At 45.6% G+C, this 12,357-nt stretch overlaps 1 protein-coding gene across 1 annotated transcript; it reads left to right on the top strand.

Annotated features, from left to right (window-relative positions):
* Positions 1 to 8,308: 8,308 nt before the first annotated feature.
* On the top strand, positions 8,309 to 9,323 carry LOC138515684 (N-acetyltransferase family 8 member 3-like). Its single transcript, XM_069630356.1, has one exon. The coding sequence runs from the start codon at positions 8,467 to 8,469 to the stop codon at positions 9,124 to 9,126; it is 660 nt and encodes a 219-aa protein (XP_069486457.1). The 5' UTR covers positions 8,309 to 8,466; the 3' UTR covers positions 9,127 to 9,323.
* The last annotated feature ends 3,034 nt before the right edge of the window (positions 9,324 to 12,357 follow it).

A 12,357-nucleotide genomic window follows, 5' to 3' on the forward strand; every position in this document is an offset into this window, starting at 1 on the left:
GCCACTTGGATGAAGTTGTAGGGTAACACACGGAGGAGGTGGAGAGCCACTCATAGGAAGTTGTAGGGTAACACAAGGAGGAGGTGGAGAGCCACTTGGAAGAAGTTGTAGGGTAACACAAGGAGAAGGTGGAGAGCTACTTGGAGCAAGTTGTAGGAGAACATCAGGAGCGGCTGGAGAGCCACTTGGAGGAAGTTGAAGGATAACACAAGGGGGAGGTGGAGAGATACTTGGAGAAAGTTGTAGGAGAACATCAAGATGGGCTGGAGAGCCACTTGGAGGAAGTTGTAGGGTAACACAATGAGGAGGTAGAGAGCCACTTGGAGGAAGTTGTAGGAGTATATCAGGAAGGGTTGGAACATCAGGAGGTGGAGAGAGAGATAGAGGAAAGAGTAGAGGAACATCAGGAGGATGTTGTTGGAGGCCAACATGGGAAGGGGGTCAAATAACATCAGGCTAAATAGAGAGAAAACCTATCCAGTCAGATGAGGAAGGTACAACAGGGTACCAAGGCATGGGCTACGGGTAAAACCAAAATCTTCAGGTGTCAGGTTTGTGGATGGGAAAGGCACAATTATGTGGCATAGCAACAAAGAATAGCAGGACTAATGCAGGAGTATTGAGGTGGTAGAAAGGCAAGAGTGCAAATATTATTTGGGGAAAGGAGACAGAGTGCCTCAAAACAAAGAAAAGCAGAAATAAAGGGTTTGGGAACCCATCAAATCCAGGCCTAAGAAGCAAACTAGGGTAACAGCCTGAGAGGACCATCAAAGAAGGGTTCCATAAACCTTTAACCCGAGACTGTGAATCGAGGGGAAACTCTTCTACTACCTGACGCTTACAGGTAGGGAAGTATAATCTTGTGGTTCATTTTGAACTATATCTCGACACATTGAGAGTACCATAACAGTACCATTTAGATAGACATTGATGATGGCTTTGGAGGAATGGTAGGAGGCCAAGAGGACTTCCCATCGGGTGCCGCCATTAATGGGAGATGAGGAGAAAATAAAGAGAACAAAGATCATGTGAAGGGTCCACAGGTCTGGAGAGGGAACGACACAGAGGATGTCAGTTAGATTCTGTCTGAAGGAAGCACTGGTGTAGGTATCAGCGATAGGAAAGCCTAGGTTGGAGAGCAGGATAACCCACTTGAACATTGTATTTATTTATTTATATATTTATATCGTGCCGAAAGCCCGTGGGCATCGGGGCGCTGGGACAGAAACACAAAAGATGATCCAAAAAACACAGTTCAAAGTTCAGGGGGTGGGCAGAGCAGCAGGGGGATGGCATGAAGAGATTGGAGAGAGTTATCTGAACAGGTGAGTTTTAAGGCTTTTCTGGAATGTCTTCAGGTTGCTGATTTCCGACAGAGATGTGGGCAGGGCGTTCCATGCTTTTGCTGCTTTCACGGCAAAGGATTTTCCCAAGCCTTTTTCCCGTTTCTATCTGACTCATCTGATTTTACTTTTTTCTGCATATCGCAGAGCCCTGCCAGGCTCATAAGGTGAGATGTGTTTTTTTAGGCAACATCGGAATGTGATGGTATATTTTTTAATGTTCTGGATGGGAAGGTGTCTGCCTGTGTAGAGAATGCAATGGGTCGAGCTAAGAAAAGTTGTATGAGTGAGTGACTGGTGGGTGAATGAGTATGAACATGATGGTGTGTTTCTGAATGCTCTGGGTGGGTGTGTGTCTGTGTGCAGTGTGAATGAATGTGAGAGGGGATGTATAGGTGAGTGACCGGTGGGTGAAAGAGAATGCATGTGTGTGTAATGCCCTGGGAGACTGGGGTTCACTGGAGCATGTTTGGCACATCCATTATTGACTTTGCATGAGTTCCTTACAGTGTTCATGTCTTTTTTTAATTGAGCGCATCGGAATTGCTTGGGGGGGGGAGCAACATGGACCATGTGCCCCCCAGTCCCATCAGGACCTGGGTTAAGTGCAGAGAGATACCACTCTCATGGGTAGTAACCGAAGTGCAGAAGTTCTTCAGCAAGTGCACGGCCTGGGGGCAAGTGCAGGAGACTGGTGAGGAAGCTTTGGACCTGTGAGTCTCTGAGGTGCACCAGGCAGCCAGTCGGCGAAACTGAGCAGAAGTAGAGGAGAGCGAGCGAGAGAGCAGAAAGAGGTGCCTAGCAGGAGAGGGGAAGAGAGAAGGAGGAGGCAAAGAGGAAGGTTTTGAGGAGTTTCCGGAACTTAAGGAGATCCGCCTCAAGACAGAGAGGCAGGGAGGCTATTCCAGAGGGAGGCACCTGCAGTGGATAAAGATATCCCCCCAAGTTTCCACTTGGGGAAGTACTCACCAGCAGAGAGTTGGAGGAAGACGAGCGGAGGGCTCGGGAAGGTAAGTATTTAGGAAGAGAGTGGTGCAGATCGAGTGGGCCCAGGCCAAAGAAAGCCTTGTTGACAATGCAAAGGGTCTTGAACTTAATCCTTGCAGCCACAGGGAGCCGGTGAACTGATTTCAGCACCAGAGAGATGCGGTCCTTGGGCTTGAGGCCAAGGATAAGTCTTGCGGTTCTGTTCTGGATGAGTTGAAGAGGACGGATGGAAGAAGAGGGCAGGTTCAGAAAGAGGCTGTTGCAGTCGCCCAGCCTGAGAGGACCAAAGCTCTGGAGATGGTGAGCCTCTGGGGGAAGGTGAGAAAAGGTAGAATACCTCTGAGATGCTGCAGTTGGTAGTGGGACTTTTTAGAGATGTCTGTGATGTGAGATGAGAAGGATTGAGTGGAGTCGAAGATGACCCCCAGATTTTTTGCCTCGTTGGTAGGTGTAGGCACAGGGCCAAGGGAGGCCGGCCAAAGAGAACGAGGGAAGGAGGGATCAGGGGTTCTGATGAGGACAATCTCTGTCTTACTGGCATTGAGGCAGAGGTTGTTTGCAGTACAACACGACTGAATTGCTGACAGGCAGTCAGGTATGAGAGAGGAAGAGGAAGAGGCCGAGGGTAGCGTGAAGGAGAGCTGTGTGTCATCTGCGTAACACTGAAAGTTGTTTGTGAAGGTGGCTATCATACAGCCCAAGTGGGCCATGTAGCCACTGAAAAACCAGGGGGATAGGTTAGATCCCTGGAGGACACCGCACATAGAGAGAGTGATAGGGGAGAGGAGGAATCCCAATTCCACCTGGGATGGGCGGTCGGAGAGAAAGGAAGTTAGCCACGCCGGATCCTGATCAGTGATGCCCAGGGTATGTTGTTGGGGACCCCATCAGAATGAATGCTTGGATGTACTTCGTCCTCGGATAGAGGGGTTTTTCCAATTTAACGCTGATCTTGGGATAAGGGAGACTAGGCATAAGCCCAGCATAGAGACCTGGCTGAGTGATCTCCTGAGGTTTCCAGCTTCAGCGCTGAGGAAGAACCAACTAGACAGATACAATGCTGTTCCTAGAAGTGCACAGAGATAGAAATCATGTGCAGTTGAGATTGTGTAGTTTATTTTTATTTTATTTATTTTGACATTTGTAAAGCACTTATCCAAGGGGCATCAAGACGCTAGTTACAGAGAGAAAAGTTCAGGCTGGAGGGTTTTTGATAAATGAATGGATAAGAACAAATTGTCTCTTGAGAAGCCATGTTTTTTAGTTGTCTCCTGAAGACAACATAGGAGGGTTCCACGCGTAAGGTGAGTGGCAGCGAGTTCCAGAGCATGGGGGCTGTAATTGCCAAGTTTGACCCTTCCCCTCTACTGCATTTGAACCTTGGGATGATGAGGCAGTGACTGTAGATGGAGCGTGATACCCTTGTGGCCATGGACTTTGTGAGACTTTGTGAGAGGTATGATAGTGCTGTGTTGGATAGATGCATCTGATTTCTTCGAAAATATTTCACCTAATAGATATTTCACAGAATCCATTTCACGGAAAAACAAAATCTACTTGTTCTACTCTTTTTTATATAATGCAGGGGGGAGACCCCTTGCAGTCACCCTCTCCACCCTAACTTATACCCTTACCCCACACCCCACCTATTATGCATTACACATATACCATTTCCCCTACCATTTTTCAGTGAAATAAATACGGTGAAATCTCATTAGGTGAAAAGGTATGTGAAGAAATCTAGAAGTGTTGGTCAGGCAACGGTGAGTGATGTTAAGGCCTTTGAATTTGATCCGTTCTCTGATGGGGAGCCAGGGGACCTTTCTTGCGTCAGAGATGTGGTTGTTCTTAGAGAGGCTGAAGGCTGCACGGAGGAAATTGTTTTGGATGAGTGGAGGTTCCTTTCTGAGGTGTCAAGAGGGCATTGCAGTAATCAAGTTTTGAGACGATGATTGTTCTGGCAATGGTGAGGTAGTTATTGCTGTACAGAGGAATAATCTGCTGGCATACTCTGCTAACGATGCAATGGCATTGAAATGACGTGGCATGCTAAGAGTGGCCTCACGGTGGATGCGTAATGTATTTACGGAGGAAGATATTGGTATTAAGAAGTCATCTATTGTGAATGCTTGATAGGTTGGATCTAGTTTGGCAAGTCAGACTTGGGTACCGACTATCAAGATTTTAGTTTTATCATCAGTGAGACAAAGTAGATAATAGGTCATCCAGGCTTGGATGATTTCGTAGATGGTGTTAAGATTGAGAGTTACTTGTTGGTGGTCACCAGAGAGGAGGATGAGAATTTGCGGATCATCGGCATTGTTTGTGTGTGTGATTCCAAGTGATTCCTGGTGATCGAAGAGGGGTTTGTAGAAGGTGTGGGAGACACATGACCCTTGTGGGACACTGCAGGAGATTGGTGATGGCTGGGTGGGAGAGTTCCCGGCGAAGACTTGAGAGGTTCTTTTTGCTAAAAAGGATGCGATCCATTCAGTAGGTTCTGGGGAGATGTTGCCGGTGGTGGCAGTGTGTGGAGTGGTCAACAAGATTAAAGTGTTTGAGAGGTCTAGGAGCAGGAGGAGGGCAAGATTCCCTGAGTATCTAATGTCATCAGGTGGTGCCTCAAGTCCAGCAGGGCAGATTCCATACCGTAGGTAGGACAGAAGACAGATTGGTGAGGGCTGAAGATGTAGTGTTGCTCCAAGTATTGTTGGATTTCGAGGTAGGATTCTTGATCGATGACTTTCCGGAGGAAGGGAACAGTAGCAATGGGGCTGTAGTTGGTGCGAGTGGATGGGTCAAGCAGGGAATTTTTGAGGGATTTTTGAGGAGTGGTAGGATCCAGGCTTCCTTGAGAGAGGAGGGGACGGAGCATGGGGCAAAGGATGCATTGATGATGGCAGTGATGAGTTGCAGTAGTGGTCCAGTGCAATCTTTGAAGAGTGGGGCGGGCCAGATGTCGTCTTTGCAGCGTGAAGGTTTGAGGCCTTTGAGGAGATGGGAGACTTCTATTTCAGTGACAGGGTGAAAGCAGACGGATGGGAAGGGGGGTGCGTGAAAGGGGAATGATAAGCTGGGATGTATCGCCAATGGGGCTTCTTTCGCCAAGATCTTGTTTTGCAGTACAGTGATTTTACGCCGGAGAACGTTTTGTACCTGGCCAGCCCAAAAGTCATTTTTGGTGAGGGTGGAGGAAGGGGTAGACAGGGTTTCTAGTTTGTGCAGGATGGCGAAGAGCACTCAGGAATTCTTCAAGTAGAAATACAGATGACCTTATCACCTCCTTTTTTCCATCTCGCTTGCCCCCACATGTCTGTCTTGTGAGTTGAAGTATGTCTGTTAGTCTTAAGCAGTCCCTCACCCTGGTATCAGCATAGAACTGAATGTGAAAAAGGAATTTGCCATATTCCTGACTCTGCAAGAGAATGTGACTGCTTGGGTAAGACCTTCCCTGTCTCATGTCACTGACTCACATTAAGGCCACATTGCCCAAATTTGCGGTCTTCCGGACCCTGCGTCCGACTGGGAGCACAGCCAACGTGACAAAGTTCAGGGGGAACGTTCATGCCCTTTTTAGCTGAACCATTACTATGTGCTGACCACTTGAGTTTTTAAAAGAAAATATTAATGGATTAAACAACGACTCTCAAGGCTTTAGATGAATTTAACAGGACGTGATTATTATTATTTTTTAAACGACTTCTTGGGCAATTTGTCACACGTGTCACATTTGCCAAAATGTCACTAATTCTGTCAAGGCTAACTATAGTTTTTGTGTTTATGATGGAATTAGTACATCTAACGAAACAGTGCATATCAGAAACCACCGGTGGTGTAGATAGAGGACCCGGCACACATTATTTTAATATTATTAATTATTGAAGTCATTTAGGAGATTTGTTTGTTATGATTGGCTGAAGGAACTTCAAGAAACTTGACAAATCACCCAAGAGGGATTTCATTCGCTAGATAAGCCAGAGAAATAAGTCCATTATTTGTCACTAGATTCGCTGCCCCCAATTGTTTGACAAATACTCACGAGACACCCAGGAGCCCACTGCAAGTTGGTCTGTGATTCTTCGATACCAAATCCCTGTCCTAGTCCTGCTGTAGGGACAAAGCTACACTATAAGATGTTTATGCTACCACAGGTCGGTCTTTGGAAAGTTCATTGCAGGCCCCTCTTAATTATAGCACACTTTATAATTAGGTTTAAGTATTTTACACCCTGGAAGGATGTAAGAGGCTGGACTCTGTATATATGAGAACAGATCCCATTGCTGGCATTGGAGTGAGGATGTTTAACACCCTGGGAAGGATGTCAGAGGCTGTACTCTGTATAAGTACTCTGTATATATGGGAGAGGGTCCACATTGCTGGCATTGGAGTAAGGATGCTTAACACCTGGGAAGGATGTAAGAGGCTGTACTCTGCATATATGGGAGAGGATCCCCATTGCTGGCATTGAAGTGAGGATGCTTAACTCCCTGGGAAGGATATAAGAGGCTGTACTGTGTATTTATGGGAGAGGATCCCCATTGCTGGCATTGGAGTGAGGATGCTTAACACCCTGGGAAGGATGTAGTTGACTGTACTCTTTACATATGGGAGAGGATCCCCATGGCTGGCATTGGAGCGAGGATGCTTAACCCCCTGGAAAGGTTGTAAGAGGCTGTACTCTGTATGTATGGGAGAGGATCCCCATGGCTGGCATTGGAGTGAGGATGCTTAACACCTTGTGAAGGATGTAAGAAGCTGTACTCTGCATATGTGGGAGAGGATCCCCATTGCTGGCATTGGAGTGAGGATGCTTAACTCCCTGGGAAGGATGTAAGAGGCTGTACTGTGTATTTATGGGAGAGGATCCCCATTGCTGGCATTGGAGTGAGGATGCGTAACACCCTGCGAAGGATGTAAGAGGCTGTACTCTGCATATATGGGAGAGGATCCCCATTGCTGGCATTGGAGTGAGGATGCTTAACACCCTGGGAAGGATGTAGTTGACTGTACTCTTTACATATGGGAGAGGATCCCCATGGCTGGCATTGGAGCGAGGATGCTTAACCCCCTGGAAAGGTTGTAAGAGGCTGTACTCTGTATGTATGGGAGAGGATCCCCATGGCTGGCATTGGAGTGAGGATGCTTAACACCCTGCGAAGGATGTAAGAAGCTGTACTCTGCATATATGGGAGAGGATCCCCATTGCTGGCATTGGAGTCAGGATGCTTAACTCCCTGGGAAGGATGTAAGAGGCTGTACTATGTATTTATGGGAGAGGATCCCCATTGCTGGCATTGGAGTGAGGATGCGTAACACCCTGGGAAGGATGTAGTTGACTGTACTCTGTATATATGGGAGAGGATCCCCATGGCTGGCATTGGAGCGAGGATGCTTAACACCATGGAAAGGATGTAAGAGGCTGTACTCTGCGAGGTTCCCCATTGCTGGCATTGGAGGGAGGATGCTTAACTTGTGTGTTCAAGGGGATGGAGCCGGTCACAGCATAACAGTGGAAGACACTAGGAAATGGTGAGAGGTTTCTTGACAGAGAGCGGCTTAGTCAATAAAGTCAAAGGTTCTGGATGGAGAAAGGTTACCACAGATGGCACAGAATCCAGGACACCATTGATGGGCATACAATAGATGCTGGTGTGTATGTTTGAGATCTCCAAGTTACGTTGTTTGTAAGCATGGTGACAGGAGATGGTGTTAACTGTGAATTCAAGAGCTCAGTGTCATCCAACACCCTCTCTCTTCTAGCTATTACTTAGAAGTAAAAACATATAATTTTCCTGTTAAATCGTTTTTTCGTAAGTCTGTTTTTTGATGCCTCTTGATTCCCAAATAAAACTGTGTGCATTAACCGGTGTACGATGATGTCAATTATTGCAATGAAATGCATTTTCTTTGCTATTTACGTACTTTTCATTTAAATTGTGTCTTTTTGTGACTTATCTTGACAGGTGACACTCTTCCCAATCTCATCCTAAACTTCGAAAGTGCTTCTTCATTTCCTGTGGGCAAAGATCTTCATACAATTCCCAATTTCCATTTGGCGATGATCGTTGATCGGCTGCAATCTGTCTGAGACACGTTTCATAGTCATTTGTACCTGCACGCAACAAATAGCGACATCATGGCTGCCTACCGCATCAGAACATACAAGGAAGAGGATCACAAGACTGTTTGTGAGGTGCTTGCACTTGGCATAAGGGAACACATTTCTCCATTATTTAAATATGCGTTGAAGCTCCCACGCGCTAGGCTCTTCCTCTTGACTGTCCCCTTTGCCCTCTTCGTAGCCTTCGAGTCATTGCTTCTTTCCACCTCATCAGTTGTATTGTTTTTGGCATTTGTCTGGTATGGGTCAAGCCAAGTCTTAAACTCATACCTCTACCGATACCTCCATGAAGACATTAGCGACATAGAGCACTCCTACTTGCAGAAGAAAGGGGCCTGTTTCTGGGTGGCCAAGTCTAACGGAGAAGTTGCCGGTTTTGTGGCAGCTGATCTCAAAGGAGAGAAGAAAATGGAGCTGAAGCGTATGTACGTGAGCAAGAAGCACCGGGTACAAGGAATTGGCAAAGCTCTGTGCCAAGTGGTGATCAACTTTGCCAGAGAGCAAGGCTGTGAGGCTGTGGTCTTGGAAACCAGCATAGTTCAATACGCAGGTCAGAAGCTATATGAGAGGATGGGCTTTAAAAGGACATACAGTTATGTTTCACCAATTTTCTTTTCTAAGCTTCTACATTTTGTAATGATGGGTTATACGTATGATATTCCAAACACAGTGTGAATAATGCCACGGTCCTATGTGCAATGCAGGATGCTAACCTGAACACATCCAAACCCTTTCAAGATAGCCGTCTTTCAATATTGCTAAATGAATCCATTTCATAAAGACATATCTTCCACTAGGTTAGCATTTTCTTTATGCTTCTTACCATATGTTAACTTCCTGTCTGTGCACACATGTGGATTCTCTCACCAAGACCCTAGAGATAGAATTTTTTTCTGTGGAGAGTGATATAGAACTGGGCCTGGGAAAGCTGAATAAAAAAACTCAGAACTATCTGATAATAGGGATTCAGGGAATATTGTAATTTTGTTTAGAAGTTCAGATTAATAACACCCTTTAATACTGTAAGTACCTGCTGGCTCCAGTAAGCAGGCACTTTGCTAGTTTAGAGCAGGCCCATGTATCTTTGTAATCAAATCAAAGAGTGTGTCAATTTAGGTGTTCCAAAAGTCCTCTAATTAATACAAAAAGGTTGTTATTGACCTCCACTCAGAATGTTACCAGTGTAGTCAATAACTACTACTATTCGCTGCATTCCAAGCATTTGGAATACAAAAGAAGACAGTGACACAACAGAAAGCGTTTTCCTCTGCATTCATGAAAGAACAACACAATTTCCCAGCAAGATTAAATTGAACAAAACACTCCAGTTTAACACACAAAGTGAAAGCTGGAACATGTAACAGCGCTTCCACCTCTTATGCAGAAACCATTTACTTTTACATTACACCTAATGCATGAGCATGCTAAAATCATTCCCGTTCATCACATTATATAATGAATATAATTACCCTAGTACGACAACCTTGTTATTTAAATTGTAAATAACAACACCACATTTAATTGGTTCCATGTCATTTCATCGCCTGCTTTTACATCACCAGGCTTTTAAACGTGCACATTCCATCGAATGTGCTCCTTTTTTTTCTTTTTTGGGGGGTCCCCCTAAACCCACCACCCACACTTATTTTTTACCATTGCCCACCTGCCCAAACCCTTATTTGCCTTTTCCCACCCCCCCTAAAAAAACGATGAGCACATTCGATGGAATGTGCACGTTTAAAAGCCTGATGATATAAAAGCAAGCGATGAAAGGACGTGGTACCATTTAATTTACCAACATGTTTTATGGACTTTCTTTACTCATTATTAAACTAACATTTTTTTTCACCACTACAACTCCAAAACCTGTATTGCTATCACCATTATGTGCCAATAGGTTTATAGCCCTCATCATGGGCCTTCATACAGCTCATGACCCTCGGCTTCGCCCCAGGCTATACCTTGGAGGCGGCTCATTATCCCACGATTATGACCCCTCTCTCGGTCACTAGATCTTTTAGTCCAAATTTACAATAATAGGACCTGCTCTACCTTCACAAGCTGCTGCCACTCTGTGTGAGGCTGTTAGTTCCAGCTGATACACAAAGCTTAAATAGAGCGCTTGGGGCAGAGAGCCCTAGGTCGAAAGGATATGAGAGTTACTCACAGGTCATCGGTTCTAATCTCTGTATCAGATGCACTGCCCAAGCAGTTCTGAGCATGAGCTCACCAGTACCACCCCAGCCACTCCATTCTACTCTGAAAGTAGCCAGAAAACTCCAGTTATTAAAATAATGGTTAGATGTATTGGATAGCATACATAGGTTGCAAATTAAGAAACTGTTCATATCCCTTTATTTACTTAATGCTGAATAAACACAAACATGAGCAGGACACTGACAAATACTTTGGCAACCATAAGAGGCTATACTGTCTGTTAGACAGAATTATATGCAGTACCCTTTGGGAACACCACACACAATTAAGGCTACAAGTGGCAGCACAAATGCACCTTTGGTACAAGCATGTACCACCAAGTAAAAGTGGTAGCAATGGCTGAGCAGCCAGATTTATCTCAAGGGAAAGTGAGCAGTAGCAATAGTTGCACAAAGGACAGGAATTAGTATGATTCAGGCAAACACTTTCTCAAGGTTTCTAAGTAAAAGAATATATATTTATTTACTCATCAGTTATATAACATTTCACTCAAGTAAAGCAGTCTTAAAAATCACACTCGTGATACACCACTCCCAATAGTTTCTAGACAAGTTAAGCTCATAAAATGAAGTGGGAGCAAAATGGCACTCCAGAAATTTAAAAGGGAGGGAAAGACAAAGGTAGGTAGAAATGAAGCAGCACCAACAGGAAAGTAAGCAGGGCAATCTAGAAAGAGGAACTACAGTGATGGAATCAAATCAATTAGGCTTAGGGCCAAAGTCAATAGGACAAAAGTCTTTTGCTCAAGATCACACAGTTCAGGGTAGTTCGCGGTTAAGTCTTTGCCAAGAGTTCCGGACGAAGTTGGTCGGCAGAAAAGTTAGTTTAAAAGATAGAGAAGCACAAGCCCTCGGATTGGAGAAAGATTTCACACACTTTCACCGCAGCTGAACGAAACGAACAACCGGATTTGAACAGTACATTTCAATAGAGAAGAAGCTGTAGCTGAGGCAAACATTCCTGGCAGTTCCTGCAGGCTCACGGTTCCTGAAGCGACTGTTGGACTGAAACAATATAGGAAGACTGGAGTGTCCTGCGCTACCCAGGGAAGAAACCATCAGCAGAGCAAAGCAACGAATAAAAGGTGTGCTCCTTAAAACCCAAGCAGGGACCAACCTTCCTGGCTATCCGGCCCACTGTATCTCTGTACAGCGAATTTGACCAGAGGAGGGAGTCCTGGCTTGCAGTTTGGGCAAACTGGTTGGTCCCACCAGCTCAGAGGAAGAAGATTCATGGAGGATCTTCTCTGTCGTTGGAGTTTGAGGACTCAGACCTGCAGCAGGGCTTCATCGGGTGGTTCAATCGTGGTAGGGGTCCTCTTCCATCAGCTCCTCGTCGGTTTTTTCGTTCCAGTGGCGACTCTGCCTTCCAGAACCAAAGACCGGCTTTTTATGCAGCTTTCCCCCATTCACACAGCCTGGCTGTCAATCTCACAGCAGGGTTTCTGTCCCGCCAGGACAGTCACCACAGCCATTCATGTCAGAGTGCGACATGGGTCTCTAAGGAGATCCTGTGCAGGAAGTCCTGAACCCCTCCCTCACATCCTGTCCCCGCCAAACATACAGGCGCCTAAGGAGGGCTTCTGCGTAGAAGCCCGCGAAAAGACGGTAAACAAAGGAACCAAACCTGGTTTGGCACGCAGAGTAAAACACGAGAACGACTTTTACAAAAAGAAATGGCAAATAAACC

This window comes from Ambystoma mexicanum, chromosome 6q (genome assembly GCF_040938575.1).
Source record: "Ambystoma mexicanum isolate Mex_15411 chromosome 6q, UKY_AmexF1_1, whole genome shotgun sequence".
Lineage (NCBI taxonomy): Eukaryota > Metazoa > Chordata > Amphibia > Caudata > Ambystomatidae > Ambystoma > Ambystoma mexicanum.